The sequence below is a fragment of the Syngnathus leptorhynchus genome, chromosome 14 (genome assembly GCF_054491065.1).
Source record: "Syngnathus leptorhynchus isolate UIUO chromosome 14, UIUO_Slep, whole genome shotgun sequence".
NCBI classification, from domain to species: Eukaryota; Metazoa; Chordata; class Actinopteri; order Syngnathiformes; family Syngnathidae; genus Syngnathus; species Syngnathus leptorhynchus.
The window spans coordinates 1,730,462-1,751,552 of record NC_141208.1 but is presented as its reverse complement, the minus strand read 5'-3'; the positions used below and the strand labels follow the sequence as shown (position 1 = coordinate 1,751,552).

Below are 21,091 nucleotides of genomic sequence, written 5' to 3'. Positions count from 1 at the left end.
GAAGAGAAGCTTTTATACTCAAACCGTCCTTATAGGGGACAAAAGAAATGCATATGATGCCACTTTTAAGTTAAAGGCAGTCGATTGGCTCTACTGCGCAGTTATCCTTATAGAAGCCTTTTTTGGACAAAACTAGACAAGTTCTGGGAAGGGGTAGAAAGTTAATATTTCATGTATGTATTCATTAAATCAGAAAAGCAACATTTATGGCAGAGGTTTATTTTGTAAAGGATGAGGAAGGAGCAGGAGTTGGTGATGAAAAAATGGTGCGCCAATAAATGATATATTGTATTCAAAAATGTACATTTGATGAAAAAAAAAAAAAAAAAGGGTAGTACAGTTATCACGCCAATTATTCCACGCGCACACAATTTCCTTCCAACATGTCTTTCAAAATGTAAATAAAAATATAAACACAATAAAGCCCTGGGATGTTTTAAAGAAATACAAACGATTACATGCAGGATGATTGACAGTTGAACTTCTCTGAACAAAAGAAAGGTGAGGGGGGGGAGAAAAAAAAAAAAGAAAATGGGAGAATTCTTCTGCCCTTCAAAGTCATCACATGAACAGAAAGCTGCATGGTTTCAGTCCTTTATTCACTAGAATATAGATCGATAGGAAATCAAAGGAAAATGCTATTAATGACAAGTTGAGTGGACTCTCGCCTAGCTGTTACAAATAGCACAAACGTTGAGATGCCTCATGACCCCCCCCCCCCCCCCCCCAAAAAAAAGAAATAAATTACAGTTGCCAAAACCAAACACACTGATCAGGTTTTGGGGTAGGGCTGGGATGGAAGGGGAGTTTGTGGAGGGCTGGATATAGACGAGCTGACAGAACAGACTTGGTCTAACGCGCTGCGAAATTTGGGACTCGGGTAACATGGATGTGGCATCCAGAGAACGCAGGAGTTTGGGGTGGGGGGCTGTACATTGAAGTAGAAAGGTCCCAAAGTAGAAACTGCAGTCTTAACATGTGCCATACTTTAAAATGTAGAGGAAAAACACCCTTTACACTCATCAATATGATGAGCAGAAAAGTCCCAAACCAAAGCTCTGAAGTCTTTATTTTTGCTAGTGGGGGGGGGGGAAATGGGGGCGGGGGACGTAGAGGAGAAAATCCAACAACAGAAGGAGGAAAGTACTCCTTTGATGACGCAGATTGGCTGGTGGGGTGGGAGACACTTCGGCACTGGGGGGGGGGGGGACTGGGGAGGTTATTTCCTGGAGCTAGAATTCTAATATCCAAAAGTTACTGGTCTGGAGGGACCACGTTGGTCAAAGGGGGTGTCCGTGGAGATGCCAACAGAAAAAAAAATGCCTCCAAAGTGGCATCTCTGCAGGCCGTCTCAGAGGGAAAGCGCTATGTGCTTCCTGCAGCCTGGTTCTCTCCTCCCTCTGTGTTAGCTGCAGGTGGACAAAACAGACGCCTGGTTAGGGGGAGGGGCTAGCAGTGGAAAAAGGACAAAAGTGGAGTGACTTACCCGTCGCGGGAGCGGAGGCCGAAGCGCCGCCTTCCTCGTCGCTGTCGTCCTCGTTGGACTGCGGCACCTCGGCGTCGGGGATGGTTGTCACGGGGGCTTCGGGCTCCTGCTCCGCCCGGCTTTTTAGGGCCAAAATCCGGTGATGCAACGCCGCCGCCAGCTGGCCTACATCCTTGGAACTACCCTGAGGAGCACAACAGGCTTGAACTTTTTTTTTTTTTTTTTCAAGCAGTGAGGCATCCTCGTAGAAAACAGCATAAGGTGGAAAAGTTTAGCATCATCTGGTGGACAACAAAGATATTACAGCGGTATCTTGGTTTAAGCCAGTCTCACACAGGTTTACAGGAATTATGACTTGTGTGAATGTGTGTTAGCGTTCAACGTTTCATGTTCCATTCGTAGTACAGAGCTGAACGCCTACGTTGGTGAAAATACTTCCGACAAAACATACCGATATTAGGAAGACCTTGACCCCTTGGTCCTCCGTGTCTGTGGCTGTGACCCGTACACTTTTATCGCTTGCCTTGTCCACTTGCATCTGGGGCCAAAGTTTAGTGTTGAGGATCAACCGAAGACTGCCCTGGGTCCTCATCACTGGAGGGAGTCCAAAAAAACAAAACAAAAAAAAGAGCCCATGCTTGGCCATCACAAGTCACGACAGGCCATAATACACACTCATTTCGCTTGCGTTTACCCAGACGCGACTGTAGCGTGCCATCGTCCGTCGACGCCATGTCGTTAAGCCTCAGTAGACCCCGCCCTCGCTCTATCCACGACTGCGCCGTCTTCTCGAAGACGTACAACTTGCATTGCATCTGAATTGCGGGACAAAGCAAGCAAACTCGCTGGCTGTGTATCTCTGGCAGGTGGCAAAATGTCAAAGGAACCCTCGACGGCACCTGTAAAACGTTGCTTTCTGATTCTTCCCCGGTTTTCACGTCCACTTTCTCTAAGATGCACTTCTTGGCTGTGGCTTTGGTGTAGGCGGCGGCAGACTCCTCCAAAGACTCCGACACGCTGTTCAATGCTGAGAAGAGTGCAAACTGTCAAGTGCTGAGCTGGACTATAAACCTTGAGAGCTTGAACAGCCACTACAAACTACTCCAAAAGACACTCGACTTCAAACTGCAAGCAAAGAGGTCGCCAGGAAAGGCCTTTTACTGTATCCTACCTAAACAGAGCCTGTTGATTTACTTGGGACATTCCCCCCACCCCCCCCCCCACCCGCCCCACCCACTCAGAGTTAAATTTTGGTGGCTTGGGTACTGGAAACCCATTGACAGCACGGAATACAGGACTGCTTGCAAGACAGACTGAAGTTTGTTTCCCCAAGGACCGCCTTTAAATTCAACTTCACCTCGAGGGACAGAAACGCCAACTTGTTTTTCAGTCCCAAAACCCTTAATGAGAACATAAATTATCATGTATGAAGGGAGGCGGGGGTGGCAGTTACCCTTCTCTGGGGTGGGCTCCTGTGACGGGGGCTCTGAAGCCTCTGGAACCTCTTTACTATCTTCATTGGGCGTCTCGCCCTTGGGAGGACTCTAGGATGGGAGAAAAAAAAAAGAAAAAAAAGATGCATACACACACGTGGGAAATTTTCCACATTTGGACATTGTCCAACTTGGTTGACCATGCAAACAAGCCGCCAACACTCACCAAAACCCGTTCGGACATGTTCTGTCCAAACACAAATTTCGCCCCACTGTCTGCACTGTTTGAGGCATTATTTAAACTGGGAAGACAAATGGATGAATTAATTCATGCAATAATAACAAGTAATATTAATGACCAAGAGACTATAGTGAGATTACCTTGGGGTAGAGATGTACTGCAAGAAATAATTGGTTCCCTCTGCTTGACAGTCTCCTGGAAGAATGTCCTTTGACTTCTCTTCTGTACTGTTCTGGTCCAACTGGAAGGAAGACACGGAAGGAAGTGTCAAATCAAAAATTGATTAGGATGTTGAACATTTATTTATCTGTGGTCATGCAAACCCACCTTTGCTCTGTCTTTGATATTCTGACCAAATACAAAAGAATTTGCTACATCTCCTTCCTCCTTGTCGTCTCCTCCTTCATCTTTGACGTCACTTGGGCCGTCTTCCTCATTTTCGTGTTTCTGAAATAAACGGGAACACAAAACAAACTCCACAACTAGGACCATGGGGGGGGGGGGGGGGGGGGGGGGGAGAGAGATCATTTGCAGGATGTTACCATGTTTGGGGCGGCTGAGTGCTCTGTGTTGTTCAGGAAAAGGGACTGGGCGACTGAAGGGCCGTCTGACAACTTCTTCACGCCGTTGGTTCCGCAAGTGGAGTCTGTAAAGGACACAAGTGTGAACGAAGATGTCGAGCAAAGTAACAGTGAGTCTGCAGCACGTGAGCAAATGTGATTTTCCCTACTCGACTCTGTGTGGGATTTGGAGGGTGGCGCTTGAAGAACCGCCGGGCGGAGAACGCTGCGTTGTTGCTCTTTCGGTTTCTGACTCGGGACGCCTGCAATAACAAACACACGTGCTTGCTTTTCTCAGAAGGTGCCTTTCCGTGCAGAAGGTTTGCAACAACTGTTCCAAACATTTGTTACTTCCTTGAAATTGGATTCAATGTGGAAAAGCTTGGCACAAATGTGGCACAAACCTGAACTGGGCGCCTGCCCGTGTATGAGAGTTGGCGGCTTTAATCGGAACCCCACTGGCTTCTCCTCTGGCGTGACGCCCGAAAGCAGGTGAAGAAACAAAACATTAAACACACATCGGTCAACTTAGGTTCTTTTGCATCTCTCTGAGCCGCTTGGGCCTGTTACCACGGCAACACAGTCATTTCGAAGTCCTCAATTCAGACCAATGTTAGCAACTTCGTTTTGATTCTAATGCCTCAACACGAGTCTTAAAATGTGGCAGTGATGTTCTACTGATTCAAACATCTGTGCCCTGTTCAGAAAACATGATGTTGAGATGATTAGTACTATCTTTCTGAGGTTCTGGGCTGCGTGCTCTGGATGCACCACATTCACTGATCTGCATACCAACTGACAAAAGCACTGCTTGGTATTGCAGCGCTGCTTTCTCGAGTGAAAGTACAAGACATGCTGTCTTGATCTACTTTTTCCAGTCCCTGAACTCAAAAAAGTAGCCACCTCTCCAGTTGTCCCGGTGACGCAAGCATTGGAGGGTTAGCGGTGGCAAATTCACAGGAGACAGGAACTCGAAACAGAAATGCACAAAAATTCTGGAAGACCAAATATTTTTGCCACATTTTGTTCAAAGCTATTTTTCCTTACATACCAATTTAATGTTATAAATTTTGAGAACTCACCAGGCTCAGAGTCAGAGTTCCCAGTCGGAGACTGGCAGAAACTGGGGGGCATGAATATGTTGTTCTTGGGAACTGCAAAGGAGTTTGGGAGAAAGCCTCAGCATACAAATCAACTCTGTGCTCCAAGCAAACAGCAACAAAGTTGTTACCCGACTGTAGCGGCGGGAATGATGAAGTCCGCTCCCTTTTTACTGGAGGGAAGTAGTTGGCCTCGTCTTTATCTGAATCTGAGCGTGCAAATGCGAGAAATATTTTAATAACAATAGCAAAGCCATCGGCCTCTTCAGATGTCAGATTTATACCTTCTCCATCCTCTGCACTTGAGCCCTCTGCAGATCGCTGTAAGAAACAAACAAACAAACAAACAAACAATCTCAAGAAGGGCAAATCTTCAATACAAAAACAACAACATTGTACCAGGTTAAAAATATCCTTTACTTTGTCATTTGAAAATGTACGTCAACATCAAGCGCAATCGTGACTACGATTGAAATATGTGCATGAGAAGCCCTCTCGTGGAGCCTTGTTTACAGTTCAGCCAGTGGTGAGGAATGTGCTATGCGCCTTTTTCAAAGGCATTCTTATTTTAGCTAGCAAAGGAGCTTCATCATTGTCGAAAAATGAAACCAAACTCACCTTCTGAGTTTTGTCTTTTTGGAAAACAAACACAGGGGGCGCTATGGCAGGCTTGTCTGGCAGGAGAAAAAAAAAAAAAAGATTAATCATTCGAGCAGACGATGTTGTTTACTCCGCACCAACAGGAGGCAGCATATGATGGCAATTGTCTCAATAGGAGCATACTTATGCACTCAACTACATTTAGGGGATCCAACAAGTTATTTTGAGGTCAATTTTGAAATGTCAATTTTAAAACGCTTGTTTTATTAGTTTTTATGCAAGTGTACAGAAACAGCACAAACATGTGATCCACAAACAATAAAAACAAATAAATGCACCTATAAAACTCAATAGAACAGTTCTGTCATTACAGAGGCGCACCAGCTAAATTCAGGTCAGGCCCTAGTTTCATTTTCTAACACTATTTGTATTTTTTTTCTCTCTTCAAAATAAAAATTCAGTGTCATTTAATCCTTCCAGATGATTCCATACTGTTCAATATCTTTATTTATCATTCAAATATATGACATGGTTCCTAAGCATTCCACATCATTAAATTGTCATTCCGCATTTCAGCATTCACACACAAGAAACTGCTTCATCTAGTTCCACATTATACTACCATACATTTGTTAAATTGTCAAGACTTTAGGCATGTTCAGTGAACTTCATTGCCTCACGTCAAGCTACTTCATTGGCCCCAAAATAAGCCAAAGCAAGAGTTCTCTGTCAGACACAGGACTGGTCTAAATTGACTATATTTACAGGCATTTGCTAGCTAGTGTTGGTTTATAGTTAATTTTACCGAAGCAACTTGATTGCTGCTTTTATGGTACACAGGCAGTACTGCAACAACAATTTTGTAGGTGACTATGATCATCCAATTTTTGATTTCAAATGATATGCCAATGAGAGCGCCTAACGTCATACCCGGTGGATAACATTGAAATGAGCACATATATTCGGTATTACACTCGTAAACATAACGACATAGCATGTCTATCTTTTTGAGTGTGATCCGTACTGGTATCACGTAACACAACTGCACCTCTTTGCGGGTTATCTCTTTTGAATTGACACGAGCATCTTCCGGAAGCTATCCAGCAAATAGACGGGTGTTGAACGGCGATGGTGAGGAGCTGAGCATCGCTCCGGTTGTGACGTTTCCACTAACGTCGTTCGCAACAATCTCGACGCGGCGAATTAAACGTCACGGCAATCACTCCCGGTCAAGTGCATTTTGGTCCCGAAGACATCGGAAGAAAAAGATGACTTTACCCGCCTAAAACACACATCTACGAACTAACAGAAGTCGGCCTGACATGTAGTCACTGGCTCCGCAGAAAGCATCACTTCTAATAGCTGTGAACGTGCAAGAAAAGGCGAAGCACCTATTAAAGTCTTTACAGATATAATATGTATCTATAAATAGCCGGGTGCTAGCATCGTACGATTAGCTCGCTAAGCAGCAAGCTAGCATTCGAGGGCGTTCCGAAGCTTTCCAGCTATTAGCCGCATCCCAAGCCTTTAGCCGCGTTAGCATGTTTGCTAACAGTGTAGCCTAGGAAACGCCGGGAAGCACTCGTGCGTCTCCAACTGGGGCCAAATGAACCGCCGGCTTGTGTCTTATCCTCCTCGGCGCAAGTGCAAACGCCGGTAAATGGGACGTTCGGAAGACGGCAATGAGTGTTTTTGTGTCCCTTCCCTACTCCACACTGCTAAGCGACTCACCTTCGTTCGCCAAGTCCGCCATTTTACTTCGACGCTCACACACCCACAAGCCACCGCGCAGATAAGACAGGCGCAGGCCGGGAGAGGGAGCACTCACTCGGCCGCCGTCAACAGCTCCACGCGTCCCGCCTGCATCTGCACTCGTCTGCTTTCGTCTGACTGCGTCAGTGGGTCTGCATTCGTCGGCCTTCGTCTGCTTTCGCCTGAGCGTCACGGCAAATCAATAAATACAAATAAGCAAACACAAACAAACACAAACAAATAAACAAATAAATAAATAAATAAATAAATAAATAAATAAATAAATAAATAAATAAATAAATAATACTCGCCCAAAGTTAGGTGGGATTGGCTCAAGATCAACAGTCACCCTAGAAAATGGATGGATGTATGAATAATACATGTTTTGTCATGTGTTTTCCAACTCCAAGTGAGCTTGCTGGCCTGTTTTTGTTGTTCCTCTGACGTTTTGGAGATCACTCTGGCTTTCTTTGTCCCTCATGATGGATGGCAACATGACCAAGGCCTTTAGCAGTCAAGAGCCCCGCCCAAGGAAATGGAAAGCAAAAGGAGAGGGAGACACCTCGGGAATAAAAAAATAAAACGAAATAACGAATACAGTTAAATATAACATTCAAGAATTAAATTAAAACTAAAGAAACAATTATTCATCATTCATTTCCGATGACAGCGCGCACAGCTTTGTATTGTAGAAATGAATCTGTCCACGAGAGGGAGACATTTGTGAAACTGTCTCCTAGAGTCAGACAGAGCACGCCACAATCTAATGAGAGCCAACATATTAGGCCAATTTGCACTACATATAATTGGAACTCATCAAAGAACTTCCTCAAAAACACATCTTCTTTCCTAGGTTTATATACCAAAGAGGGAGAGTGACCAGAAGTAATAAGTCATTTTTGGAAAATCTATATCTAAAAAAACAAGCCAAAAATGTTAACCACAATAATTTGCATCAGGAGATAATGTGGCTTAATGATTTAAAAAAAAAAAAAAAAAAAAAAGCACTCTTTCCGGGATTAAAATGAATAAGAATTATTGTTAAGTTCTCAATCATGACAAAGTAAAACAAGTCCTAAGTGGTGAGCATGCGCACGCACGCACACACACGAACACAAAGCATCTGTGATTGCTCACATTTGGTCGAAAGACAACCAAAACTAACAAAAGCAAAAATGACATTACACAAGAGTTGACATTGCGCAAAGCCCAAAAGGCCCAAAGGCTTCCAGAAAGAATGATACTTAACATTTCCCCTCAGGCGCAACAACAACAAGCCACCGCTTGTGTTTAGCGCTCGTCTGATCTTCTGTCAGGAGAGCTTGCTTTGTGCTTGGAACCAGAACGCTTTATCTTTTCCTTTGCCATCCATCAGCATCTTGACAGCCAATGCGCCCTTACATAAACACAAATATTAAAGCAGCTGTCAAATCCCAATGCAGTGTGCCTTATTTATATTTCCTAAATATTTATATTTCCTAAATACTGTAGTATTTCACTCACTCACTGGCACTGGACATGCTACTTAGCTAAAAAAAAAAAAAAAAAAAGTGACCTTTTGCAATGCAGAATTCATACTGAACTGAATACCTATCTTAAAATAAGGACAATCAAATGAACTAGAATGTCATTTTTGATTGGAAAAAAAACCACAATAAAGTTAACAAGTATATTTTTTCAGCTTGTAGGGAGAGCATGGGAGCAAAATAAAGTTACTGCTTCTTTGACAAAGAAGAATAGAACTACTAGAATAATTCTTTTTTATTTATTTGATCACCTTTGTGATTTTGATGTCTTTTTACACACAATGCACCAAAGTAGATTTTCACTCATGGGCATCTATGCCCGCAGGATAGATGCGTTCTTTGCGGACCCGTGTTCTGCTAAAGTCATGGCACCGAAACAACAATGTTGTGTTGTCGGGAATGAATGATGAAGGTTTGGCTCACGTCCAAGCCCTGTCGGCGAGGTACCATCAAATCCCGGCATTAATCTATCGGTAATACTTTGGTAATGCATTCCTAGGAGTGGCAATAATAATCGTTTGCTTTTGTTTTGCTGAGTTTGCAGGTACACTTGTCAAGAGAATAGAGCTAGCAAGATTTGTAGCAATTGCTTTGCAAAATTGCACCAAAAAATGCTATCTTAATCAAGACAAAAGAACAACCAATATGATTTGAGCTTATGTTCAATCATGCATACAATTATGATGCATAGAATGTTCAATGCAACATTGTATGTCATGATCATTTTCCAAGGATTAGTATTTCATCTTCCCAAAACAATCTTTTCATCAATGAATGACCAACACGACAGTATTTTCATCCACAAGTAGATGATTTGAGGTTAGCGAGAGGATGGCGTCGTTCATCCTGACAAAGCGGAACATCACTCTTATGACGACGACGACGACGACGACAGCTCCGTATACGCTTGGCTGGCTTTAAGTGCTTGGCTTCACTCCCGGTTGGAGTGTAAACAGGCAGCGGCGCTATCACATTTCCACATGAACACTCAAGGCCCATTAAGCAGCAGCAACACCAACATCATATCTATAAAAATAGATCCCATTCTGGTATGGTTGATGATGGGAAGAATTGGCTTTTTTTTAATTAGCACTGGAAATGAGCCATAAATCCGAGTTGCTGCGTTTGTCCTGAAGCTCACGTAAAGTTACGATAAAATCAGGACTGACATGCTGACAGACGCAGAGTGCACCTGATGAGAAACCAATGCAGTAAATAGTCCAAATCTTTTTCAGGGAAGTGCAGGCCTCACGGGCTGTCATCAATCAGACCCTTGTTGACACAGCATCATGTGCTTGTCATTCATCACTAAAATTGATGACTCGTTTCATTTCATATATTTTAATCATACACTCAAATGCTGTGATCACAAATTCAGTTTTTTAGCCCCTTGAAAAAAAATGTGTTTCTGCCAATCAATTTAATGCAACACCATATGATTGATAATTTCACATTGGGTTAGATTTTTAAGACGTTTTCTCATTTTAAGATGCTGGAAACTTCAGTCAGGTTATGATTGCCACGTGGGCAAAAAAAAAAAAAACCCAAAACAAATATCTCAACATGCCCAACACGTCGTTTGTCGCTTGACTTTTTGTTCTGAGACGTTCATGCAGCTTCATTCAGTTAAATCAATCATATCATGTCAACAGATCACCGCACTGCAAAAATCGGGAAAAAAAAAAAAGGGGAAGGAGGGGGAAGTGGGGTGGTTCACATCTTCTGGGAAAGCGAAAGAGAAATTAGTCGGGGTACAAAGGTGAGTCGCTTTCACGGAAATACGACACTTGTTGAGACGCCCCCTTTTTTCGCCTTATAAGAAGGCCTCGCCCGCGCAGGTAACACACAAGCTCCACACACAGGTGAGCAACGCAACACACACACACACACACACACACACAGATATATAACAGCATTTCGTTGTGTTTATCTTTTTATCGCATTTAATTATTTATGACTGTGACAACCTTTGTCGATGTAAAACAGGCATGCGTGCTCAATTATTTTTTAACTCATGGCTGTAAACGTTTATGATGATTATTATTGTATGACTTTTATGATAATTATAGAAACATTAAAATTGTGAACGCTTCATTTATTGTTGTACGTCACATAAGTTATAATAAATTGGAAAATGACTTCATATTAGGAATGTTCAAATGTTTGCTGATTTGTGTGACCGTGAAAAAACATTATATTAGTAGTTAATTGATCTTTGCACTGGTATGAGTTTTACTAATGTTAAAATTTCGTTTGAGTGTGTGGTGAACTTCTCTTTACACTTGCACAACAAGACTGAGAATGATTTTGAGCGTCATTTATTCTAGAGCTATTAGAAAAGCAAGTTTCCGTTACCTGCCTTTTAATCTCAAGTATTTCTTGTGTCCAAAGGTTTGCAGGTGAACAAATAAATGTGTTACCAATCTTTTTTTTATTATCCCTATTATTGCAGCATTACAGCCTAAAATTGATCCAGGGCACCATGCGTTTCAACACGCCACTCATCCTCTTGGTCTTATCTTGCCTGAGTTTGGCAATGGCCCAAGGTAAGAGAATTTGAAAAACTTTCGTCTGTTTATAGTTATTTTATTATGGCGACATACCGCAGGAGATCAAGTGAAAGGTTGTTGTTTATTACCCGTGTAGGGGAAGGCTGGACATGTCCTCATTGAGCCTTTATTGCTTCCTGCTGGAATTCAATTGTGGATTGGGAAGATGATCCTGTTCATCATTATTTATATCCAAATAAACTGTTAGAGGGTTATCTTGAGCAGTTGTTTTACACATCTTGTTAGTTTTCTGTTAGATTCATATGAAACGACTGTTTGCCAAGTATTATGATTCGGGTCAATAAAATGGGGTGCGCTTGATTTGTTCAAACTGACAGCTTCAAAAATGTGTTTCCGTTTGAATGACATTTTAAAAGTTCTTGATTTTGAATCGGCCTCTAATAATGAGAAGAAAACCAAATGTGCTCTCTGCTTCAGTGTCCTACGACGACTGCTGCCTGATGTACGTCAAAGAGCTGGGCAGAAAGACTCAGGAGCGTGCGGTCAAGTACCGAATTCAGGAGACGGACGGAGGCTGCAACATCCCCGCTGTCATGTGAGCACAACGGTTTCTGTAGCACTTAATGGTTTGTTGGTGAGCCCTGCTGTAGCTCATCTCCTGAATTCCGTCACCCTTGCAGCTTCACCATGCGGAAAGGCCGCGTGTACTGCTGCGACCCGCGAGAGACGTGGGTACAAGAGCTGATGGCCACCATTGACAAGAAAGCTGTCAAACACATCAAAAGGACTGGCCAAAAGGTCTTTTATTTTTGATTTGTATTCTTTTTTTAATACGGTGCATTTACTGAGCCTTGTTTGTTCTCTACAGCACTTCAAGGGTCGCTTGTTCGGCTGAGCGAGACCTCGAAGGACGCCGGCATTTTTTTTTACTTTGGCTTTTGACCGTTTTGCATTGACTGAACTTTTTATTACGACGACGCGTGACTATTGGCTATCGAAACACTGTATTTGAAAGCGGAAACCATAAAATGTGAATCTGAAAATGAGCCTGAGCTTAAGCATTTTGATAATAAACCTGCCTAGCAACTCAAACTCTGTGTAGATGATTTATGCTCGTGATTATGACTTTGTTGGACAGTAAATTTGAAATGGGAGTGGCATTAAACTCATGACTCATTCCCTGTTTGCCAACCTGCCAATGAAACCTGAATTGAGTTGATGTCACCCTGCAGCATGAGTTGCTCAAGACTGCAACCTGTCAGTTGAAAGCTTGACTTTAACTCCGGGCAGCCTGTTCAAATTACACATTTTCATCAAAAGGGCAAGCCAGGGAGCAAAAAAAAAAAAAAAATAATAATAATCAACTTCGTCTGAAAGATTGAAAAGCATGCAAAGTGCTTACATGACAATACAAACCGCAGAGGTGCGTTTGTCCAGCCGCTTGAGTCTGTTGCGCGTCTCCGTCATGCACACGTAGCCGTAGCCCGCCGCTTCCGCCGACGTCCTCCTTTGGACGCGGTGCACTAAGATGCGATAGGCGCCGGTGATGGGACTACTCAGGCCGGGCCCGTTGTCCAGAAGGTGGCGCTCCGTGACGCCCAGCGCCTCCAACGCCGCTTTGACGCTCAGGTCGTCAGAGCTGAGCGTGACCGTCGGCCCCGCCAGGTGCGCCGGCGTGGGCCGACAAGCCAGGTAGGCTCGCGGGTAGTCGACGCCCTTCATCCACTCGCGGGACATTATCTTGGCCGCGCTGAGGCGGTCGGCGGGAACGGGTCTCAGCAGGCCCTGGATGACCTCCCTGCAGGGGGCCGGCACGTAGGAGGGGATGCTGTAGGAGCCCTGCAGGACGCAGCGCCTCAGCCTCCCCGTGTTGACGGCTGTGAAGGGCATGGTGGCGCTGGTCATGAAGTAGAGCAGCACGCCCAGCGCCCACATGTCCACGTGGCGCCCCGTGTAGCCCGAGCGCCCGAAGAGCTCGGGCGCCGCGTACGGAGGGGAGCCGCAGAACGTGTGCAGCACGTCGTCGGGGCGGCAGGACGTGCTGAAGCCGAAGTCGCCCAATTTGACGCAGTACGTGCTGGTGAAGAACACGTTCTCCGCCTTCACGTCCCGGTGCACCATGTTGCTGTCGTGCTGCCGTGAGAGCAAGAGGAAACATAAAAAAACCAAAATACAAAGATGTAAATAATGCAGTAATTAATACAAACAGTACAACAAATAACAAACGTGTCATTTTAAAACAATAAATTGGTATTTGTGCGTCCGCGTGTGTGTTGTCACTCACCATGTGCTTGATGGCAGCCAGCAGCTGGGCGAACACCAGCTTGCTCTCCAGGTTGCAGAGGCGCCCCCTGGTGCAGATGTGGGAGAACAAGTCCCCTCCGCTGGCGTGCTCCATGACCAGATACAACCTCTTGCAGGTCTCCACCACCTCGTAGAGGCGCACGACGTTGGGGTGCGCCAGCTTCTCCATGCACGAGATCTCCGAGGCAAAGAGTGTCTGCGAAATCTCGTCCAGGCGTGACTTATCCAGGACTTTCACCGCTACTCTCTCTGCAAAAGAACATTTACGTTCGATGAATGGATACCGAGCCACGTGCTGCTTCACCAAGATCGTCAGTGCCCAAGTGCAGTATGAAAAGGGCTTTATATGCATTGAGTTATGAATAAAAGAAGCCTGACTCACCTTTGGTTAGGTCGTGTATACCCAGACGGACCTGAGAGAAGTTCCCAGATCCGATCTCTCCCCTGAGCTCGTAGAAGCCCACCCGCCGTCCCAATGTGAGATCGTCCATCACCCTGTCCGAGTGGCTCAGGTTGTAGGACGCCATGGCGAACAACGTGTGGCACGCCACCTCCTGCTGGGTTTTCATCTCCCTCACATCTGGCTTTTGGTTCTTCTCTGCGACATTGCGGGACGCCCGTTTCAACACCTTATTTGGGTGTTGTCCAGAGGGACCCCCTGAGAAGGAGCTCATCCAGTTAGCCGTACAAAATACCATTTCATGACTTTTCATTCACTTACATGTTTTGATCTTCTTTTTGTTGCGCTCCGTGCTGCTCTTTTTGTTCAAATACATGATTAGGATCCCGTCGTGGAGTTCGTAGGCCTCAGTCCGAACGTAAAGCCGGCATCCTCAGGTGATGATCTTCAGGTACTGCTGCCTGTCCACTGCTGTGAGAGGATCATGCTGTGGCCCCGTAATGTCCCAAGGGCTGTAATCCGGGCTCCTCCCACGCAGACAGGCTTTGCAGAGGCTTCCAAACGTGAATTTGGGAGCCTGTAAAACACGCAGGTGGGATTATCATTTATCCTTCTTGTCATCGTTCAATGGCTAACAAGTTCAGTTTGGGAATATTCCAATTCTGCTGTTCATTTTAACATATTCTACTATATTAGTTGAATTCAATTCAATTTTTTTAGCAATTCCCATCAAAATATTTAATTCATTAAAATGTTTAGATTTTAGTTTATTTTTTTTCCCCAAGTTGACAAGGCTGTTTTTAAATGATTAAAAGAAAAAAAAAAAAAGAGCACCTTTGTCCTAATGATGCACTTTTACCATATCGCAGTGAGAGTAGTATTTGAAGACCGCTCCAAATGGTAAGTAACCCTGTGACCCAGTGACCCAGACACCCAACAACATACCAGCACAGACACACGACCTGACTCCAGACAGTCTGTTACATGTCACCGCAGCATATAAGCAATAAGCTTCATACTTTCAGCACATGTTGCCGCTGGATAATCCAATCATCGGCTCAGCACGTGATGAGGACACCACTGCAAGTATGTGCACATTTCAACGTCGTCATTCGCAATCACACATTTCATTCAATATTAAACTCATTTCATTATCATTATCATGATGAAGACTTTCTCATGGCCTTTGACCCTAAAAGTAAACACGTTGTTTTCAAGTAGAAAATAAGGAATGCACATCATCTTGATGCACTGCGAAAGGGGGGGCCAGGCTCCTGGACCATTTGTCACCCTGCTGAATAAACACAAAGGTGCTGAGGGGGGCGGTCCGGGAAGGTGAGCCCCGGGGCGCCCCCACGCTGATCCTGGCCTGGTTTTTGTTTTAAGTCAGAGGTGCTAAATAGCTCCCCCGCTGAGATAAAAGATGATTAATGCCTCGGATTGACACGTTTAATGGCCACTGGGCTACTTAAGGCACTTCATTAGGTCGAGCTGGAGCCCCGCTCGACACACGGAGGAGACAGGCCGGAAAAGCGGACGCTGGCCTTCTTTTGGGGAGGTTCACCTTTGAAGTGGCTTGCAGGAGGACCGAGCATCCCCATGGAAATTTGATTAGCTCTCCTTTTGACTCCGTCCGCACCGGTGACATTTAAGGCTCATTTAAAGAACAGAGGCGAGAGGGACACTCTGGGTCTGGTGAGCCGAGGAGCACTTTGAGGGAACTGAAAGCCATGGCCGGATTGCGACTGTGCCTCGTGCTGCTGTGCGCACTTCACGTGACTTGTAAGTACGGTTGTTTGCTTTGTGGAGTACTTGTGTATTTGTTTGCATGGGATTCGCACCGTGTACCAGAATTTGGAAATTTGATCACTATATGCATAGCATGAAAATATATCATTTTTAAAAAAATCTATAATTAAGATTTGCAGTAGAATTCAAATATAGCCATACATTTTGAATGCAAGAAAACGTTTTTTTTTGTGGATATCCAATAAAATTTTTAATATTTTGTGTAATGTATAATTATATCTATAATCATAAAAAATGCTTTGTCATTTTTGTTCCTATTTTTTTCTATTGAGCATTTCATTAAACATCACGCACAAACACAAACATTGTTGAATTGTTGACTTGTGTTATTTTGCAGTGGCGGCGGTGCTCAACAAGCGCACGGACCACCGAAACCTGTTCACGCAAAGAGTCTGCTGCCGGCGGCAGAGTCACTTTGTCTACATCGGTCAAGGTAAAGCCTCTAATTATCCTGAGCCATAAATTCTCATCTTGATTTTGTTGTTTTTCCATTGCAGACATCTCAGGCAGTCCAATCAGCGTGGACGTGGGCATGTGTAGGCCTAACTGCGAACGGGCGGCAGCCAGGCTGCCCCACGAGGCCGGAGCGCAGGACCTTACGCGACACGCATCCATGCTGGAGTTTCTCAGGAGCAAAAAAGTAGGTACAGTACCTATTATCCACCACATGGCGGCACTGTGTCTAGTATCGTGGCCCCAATACACTTGTTTTGGCCAATGTCATTTCTCTGACCTCAAATCTGGCACCAGGTAAGGATACGTGCACCCGTCGCCCCGGAAGTGGGAAAGCCCCAGAGACCGCCACTGTCCTCGTGCGGTACGAACCACGCGTGCGAGCCGACGGCCATGCGAGTGGACCGGGTGCTTTTGTTCGAGGGCCCTCGTGAGGTGGAGGTGATACAGGAGTGCCACTGCGAGATCCAACCGGGTCAGTGCATGCGCGTGCCCTCGCTGAGGACCTTCTACTCAGAGACGCCCTACGAGAGCGTAGTGGACGTAGGCGGGTGTTCCAAGTCCAAGGGCGCCCCAGGTAATTCATTCTACTTTTTTATATCATCTGTGGTGAAAATTTCAATTTACAATTGGCTATGGTCGATTGGTTAGCATGTCTGTCTCACAGTGCAGAGGTCATGGGTTCAAATCTTTTCTTTTCTCCCACATTTTACAAACTTGCACGGTAGGCGAATTGAAAACTTAAAATGAATGAATTAATTCAAATTTAAAAAAAAAGAAGAAACTGATTTCTCGGCACAGAGCTAACATTTCTGCTTTGCCATGTGTGGCTTATTGCAAATTGGAGGGGGGGGGGGGTAAACTGCACTCAGCTGTCAAACTTTGGGGGCGTGTTTGCACTGGTGTGTCATTAGCGCAATATCCTTTGTGACTAGGATGTTAAGATGGAGAAAACGGCCCATGCAAATGAAGCGCAATTGAAGGTGTTATCAACGGCCGCAGTTCATGCTTTGTAAATTCCATTCTGGGTTTTTTTCTTGTCTGTGGAGATTGTCACTTATCCAAGTCATAATCCGCAAGAGTTAAAGCAAGGCTTGAATAAGTTCTGTTCTAAAAAAATGTTACAAAAGCAATTATTATTAGGGAAACAATTTAACTTGTGTATGATTCCCGGTGCTTTTGTTGTTTTGTTTGTAATGTAATTTAATTAAAATGTTAATGTTTGTGTAATTTAAGCATGTTTTTGTGTAACTCTCCTTATACTTACTCTCCTTATTATATTATTACATTTTTGTGTGTAGTTTTTCAAAGGCATTCAGGGTGGCCGCATCTTTACATTTCATCAGGTTATGGAAAAAAAGTTTTGTAATTCGGCCTGAACCATTATTATGCATAGCTCTGCTGAGTTCGAGCTCTCAACCCCATTTTAGGCCCATTTTAATTGTTTAGACTAAAGAAAAATCCTTTGATATTTTCTAAGCCTAACATTGAGCCTCCATGCATCACATGAGGTTTTTTTTTTAATAATGTTTTATTTGGTCAAATTTCCTGGCTGTGTTCCAAACCCAGGTTTTGTGAATTCAAATATTTAACCCCAGAAAAATAATCTGCAATAAACTTCAACACCAAAAAGTAATGACGTAAAAAAGATTAAATATGTGTATTGATATTTATCTATCATATGTAATATGTGTATTTTCAAAGGGAAAATAAAGGGAATTAAAATCCTTGGAAATACTTTGAAATTTGACACTTTTTTTCCCGGTGGCTATTGAGACTAATTTCCATTTCTAGACATAAATAAATGTCACACATTTTTTTCACAGAGGGATTCTCCTGCGTGTCCACCAAATTCGACACGGCCCTGGTGGAGACCCCCAACAAAGTGGAAGTGATCCAGACGGTGGCGGCCTGCGATCTGAAGGAGAGCTGCTACCGAGTCCCTTATGTGGAATATTACTACGAAATTGTGCACCACGGCGATGGCGTCAAGGAGGAAAGACTCAGGGTACGCTTACAATAAGAATCCAATTGACAAAGCCTTCCCTGGAAAAGCATTCTTTGGCTTTCATGGTTTAGCACATGCAAAGCAGCCTCATTTGTAATTCAGCTTTCACAAGTTGAGAGGAAATGGCAAACGCCGCTGCTGCTGTGCGAGTGCTCCACACTAATGAATTAGTTTCATTCATGGCGACAGACAGCACTTTATCAGCCTCCTGCCTTCTTTTTTGCTTATTTGTGCCACAAGCATCAGAAAATATGGATTTGATGTGGCTTGACTCAACGCAACGACGTGATGGATGAGGTTTACTTCCTACAAATGCTCATCATCTGGAAACTAAATGAATAAATGCAATATGTTAATTCATTGAAAATTATAATTATTTAATGTGTCGAATTTGTTAATGATAATTAAGGCCTTTTAAAAGACTTCATAATACTTTTTAATTCAAAATATGAATCCCAGAAGAAATGTCTGCTTCAAAAATAATCTCGTTTTTTTTTTATAACCCAACAGTCGTTTTGAAATCAAATGAATAAATGATCCATTCCTGTTCTAGTCAATGCCACTGCATGTAAAAGCTTATTATCAATATTTTTGAAAAGCTTCATTGGATTTTCTCCTTTTGTGTGTGTCTATTGGGAGGGTGTTCTGGGCTCAGCAGTGAAGGTGCGAGCATGGAGGGCAAACACAAATGGGCCCCTGCAGGTGTCAAATCAAAGCGCAACCACGTCAATATTTGTGAGCTGACGGCCCGTCTCTGTCTTTTGCTAATGTTCCACAGGAAGTGGACGTGGGCAGATGTTTAGGAGGCTGCACCGCAGGAAACCGATGCCTTGTCAGGTACGTACGAGCGCAGCTGCAACAGTCCTGGAACACCACAATGGTCGTCACTTCACAATTGCTTGCGAGCTCTGACACCTTCTCAAGCAGACTCTTTTAAGTTTCAAACACCAAATGTTCTTTTCAACACCCTCTACTCTTTTCTGGGACAAAATCAGGGAGAAAAAAGGGAGAAAGTTTAAAAACATAAACTAACTATCGTTACTTTTCAACGACCGGTTTATCTAATTTTATACAACGCCTTCATCATTATCACATCATTAACATTTTAAGAATGGAAGTAGGCATTACAAACCTTATCGAAAGAATGAAGGACAAATATATTCTTTATACAGGATATTGTTTTTATATAACTGTCAGATGAATAGTTCATCCGTTTTCCTATTATAATCAACTGTCTAAACTAATTGAGAAAGAAACAAGAGTTCACAGAACTATCGTACCCCAAGTAAAAACAACTCAGCAAATGATTTCCTTACTTTGTAGTGCTAACTAACAATGTTGCCACGAAAATCAATAAATCGTAGTTTAAATTGTTCCAATTGAAATGATGGTTTTCAGCCCCAAAAAAAAAAATCAAGGTGTGTCTTCACATGGATGCTGTCAGTACTTTTTGTGTTATGACATGGTTTTCCCTTTCTCCAGGAGTCCGTCTGACCCTGAAATCTGCCACTTGTGGGCCGAGAACCAGTCCAACTTGTGTGTGCCTCAAGGATACGAGCGACACACTTTCCTGAGCCAACACGGCAAGATGAGCGCCGTCCTGTCCATCACTTCCTGCCACTGCCCAAACTGAACGCGAAACAGAGCCCCCTACTGGATGGAAGCGCACATGACATGGTTGTCCAGCCAACCCCATCTAATTTCTCTCTCAACCGAACTCCACTAAAGAAAGAAAGCCACCGTCCAGATATGAAGCCACGACCTCGAACTGTGAGGCAGAGGAGCCCACTGTGCCACTCCTTAAAGTATTTTTGTATCATATGTAATATATGTAAAAATTGATATTTTAAAAAAAAGAAATCTAATACTCAAATAAATGTGCCAGTGTTTATCTATTAAACAGCTATGTCGATTTTTGTATGTAAGCATTATTGCAACGTATTGTCTAAGACTGTGGGTGGATCTGCTGCATGTGTATATAAGTAATTAAACATTCTCTGTAAAGGTTTGTACATACCATCGCTCCTCTTAAGTAGTAAGTCGACAGGATTGTTCAGAGGCCAGCTACATCCCTGGGAAAAAAATGTTTTTTTTAGCTCACATTTGCATTGAAAATATAAAAACATATAGATAAAAATTCTTAAGAATTAATGTATTAATAAACTGTTAATTATCATCTTTCCACGTCAATTTTACTTTGGATGGAAGGTCTCCAACTCCTGATATTTGAATAATAAAGAAATCACAAAAAAAGTACTCACTCAAAATTTCAACCTATTTTCACATTCCTAATTCTCCTGTTTCGTTTCAGTCCCCGTTTTGTTTTTAATTGAAAACCTGTCGAGCGCTTATCAGCGTTTCTTGAAGACTTATTGGTTAGCAAAAAAACAACAACAACAAAAACACCTCCAATTAAAATACACACCCACATTTGAATGATTTAATTTTAAAGAAGAGGCCACTCAGTGTGGTCGCGGGCCGCCTAACTTGTCCAACTTTGTCCAAACACACGCGTTAGTTGAAAAGGCTTCTTTGATAGCAACATGTGTGAAACGGCACGTTTGAGTGATACAAGCAACAAGTGCTCTCTTTTTTTTTATGACTTGTTTGCCCACTTGGTCGTAGTGTGCAGTGAGCAACTTTGATCCTCCGAAGTTTAGAATCGATCAACCTGTGCCGAAAATCCTTCCCTCAAAATTCAAGTGGTGCCGGGACGATGGAGCGACCATCTGTGACACAATACGCTAAGCAGTCATGCAAATAGAGGAAAAAGACGTGTAACTAACAACACCAGTTAATCGGTTTCCATTATTCCAAATTAATGAATCCATTGGCATACACTTCCTCAAAATGGGGGGGTTAGTGGATGGGTGCCCAGAGTAAAACTTGAATTGACTGCACTTTTTCCT

At 43.5% G+C, this 21,091-nt stretch overlaps 4 protein-coding genes across 5 annotated transcripts; 2 read left to right on the top strand and 2 right to left on the bottom strand.

Moving 5' to 3' along the window:
- Positions 1-203: 203 nt before the first annotated feature.
- Positions 204-7,789, bottom strand: ranbp3b (RAN binding protein 3b). 2 transcript variants are annotated; one of them, XM_085930374.1, is made up of 19 exons: positions 7,596-7,789; positions 7,484-7,522; positions 7,152-7,354; positions 5,439-5,494; positions 5,105-5,141; positions 4,952-5,029; positions 4,803-4,874; positions 4,125-4,190; positions 3,891-3,983; positions 3,703-3,806; positions 3,488-3,607; positions 3,301-3,401; positions 3,146-3,221; positions 2,940-3,030; positions 2,386-2,513; positions 2,181-2,301; positions 1,938-2,080; positions 1,487-1,670; positions 204-1,409 (listed from the first exon to the last, which is right to left on the bottom strand). In XM_085930374.1, exons 3-19 carry the CDS (start codon positions 7,171-7,173, stop codon positions 1,366-1,368), a joined length of 1,536 nt encoding a protein of 511 aa, XP_085786500.1. In that variant the 5' UTR covers positions 7,174-7,354; positions 7,484-7,522; positions 7,596-7,789; the 3' UTR covers positions 204-1,365. The 2 variants fall into 2 exon arrangements, with proteins under 2 accessions (XP_085786500.1, XP_085786499.1); XM_085930373.1 differs by having other exon boundaries at positions 7,484-7,642.
- On the top strand, positions 3,775-12,285 carry ccl25a (chemokine (C-C motif) ligand 25a). Its single transcript, XM_085930376.1, has 5 exons — positions 3,775-3,851; positions 11,151-11,244; positions 11,686-11,803; positions 11,889-12,006; positions 12,077-12,285. Exons 1-5 carry the CDS (start codon positions 3,834-3,836, stop codon positions 12,101-12,103), a joined length of 375 nt encoding a protein of 124 aa, XP_085786502.1. The 5' UTR covers positions 3,775-3,833; the 3' UTR covers positions 12,104-12,285.
- LOC147045876 (serine/threonine-protein kinase NIM1-like) lies at positions 10,083-20,256 on the bottom strand. Its single transcript, XM_085930375.1, has 5 exons — positions 20,200-20,256; positions 14,234-14,489; positions 13,895-14,170; positions 13,493-13,761; positions 10,083-13,341 (listed from the first exon to the last, which is right to left on the bottom strand). Exons 2-5 carry the CDS (start codon positions 14,286-14,288, stop codon positions 12,607-12,609), a joined length of 1,335 nt encoding a protein of 444 aa, XP_085786501.1. The 5' UTR covers positions 14,289-14,489; positions 20,200-20,256; the 3' UTR covers positions 10,083-12,606.
- pnhd (pinhead) lies at positions 15,550-19,815 on the top strand. The gene is made up of 7 exons (XM_085930688.1): positions 15,550-15,694; positions 16,059-16,154; positions 16,219-16,361; positions 16,472-16,751; positions 18,001-18,182; positions 18,961-19,019; positions 19,665-19,815. The coding sequence occupies exons 1-7, from the start codon at positions 15,643-15,645 to the stop codon at positions 19,813-19,815; spliced, it is 963 nt and encodes a 320-aa protein (XP_085786814.1). The 5' UTR covers positions 15,550-15,642.
- Positions 20,257-21,091: the final 835 nt, after the last annotated feature.

Bases quoted from the DNA above. Each gene is read 5' to 3' on its own strand.
- pnhd (XM_085930688.1), top strand. From the start codon at position 15,643: ATGGCCGGATTGCGACTGTGCCTCGTGCTGCTGTGCGCACTTCACGTG. The intron at 18,183-18,960 runs GTACGCTTACAA...AATGTTCCACAG, and splicing joins TCAAGGAGGAAAGACTCAGG to GAAGTGGACGTGGGCAGATG. The intron at 19,020-19,664 runs GTACGTACGAGC...CCCTTTCTCCAG, and splicing joins GGAAACCGATGCCTTGTCAG to GAGTCCGTCTGACCCTGAAA.
- ccl25a (XM_085930376.1), top strand. The intron at 11,245-11,685 runs GTAAGAGAATTT...TCTCTGCTTCAG, and splicing joins GAGTTTGGCAATGGCCCAAG to TGTCCTACGACGACTGCTGC. The intron at 12,007-12,076 runs GTCTTTTATTTT...TGTTCTCTACAG, and splicing joins TCAAAAGGACTGGCCAAAAG to CACTTCAAGGGTCGCTTGTT.
- LOC147045876 (XM_085930375.1), bottom strand. From the start codon at position 14,288: ATGTATTTGAACAAAAAGAGCAGCACGGAGCGCAACAAAAAGAAGATC. The intron at 14,171-14,233 runs GTAAGTGAATGA...GCTCCTTCTCAG, and splicing joins CAAAAAGAAGATCAAAACAT to GGGGTCCCTCTGGACAACAC. The intron at 13,342-13,492 runs GTGAGTGACAAC...CTCTCACGGCAG, and splicing joins TGGCTGCCATCAAGCACATG to CACGACAGCAACATGGTGCA.
- ranbp3b (XM_085930373.1), bottom strand. From the start codon at position 7,554: ATGTATTATTCATACATCCATCCATTTTCTAGGGTGACTGTTGATCTT. The intron at 7,355-7,483 runs GCGAGTATTATT...CGTGACGCTCAG, and splicing joins CCAATCCCACCTAACTTTGG to GCGAAAGCAGACGAAGGCCG. The intron at 1,671-1,937 runs GTATGTTTTGTC...TGTGCTCCTCAG, and splicing joins TCAAGGTCTTCCTAATATCG to GGTAGTTCCAAGGATGTAGG.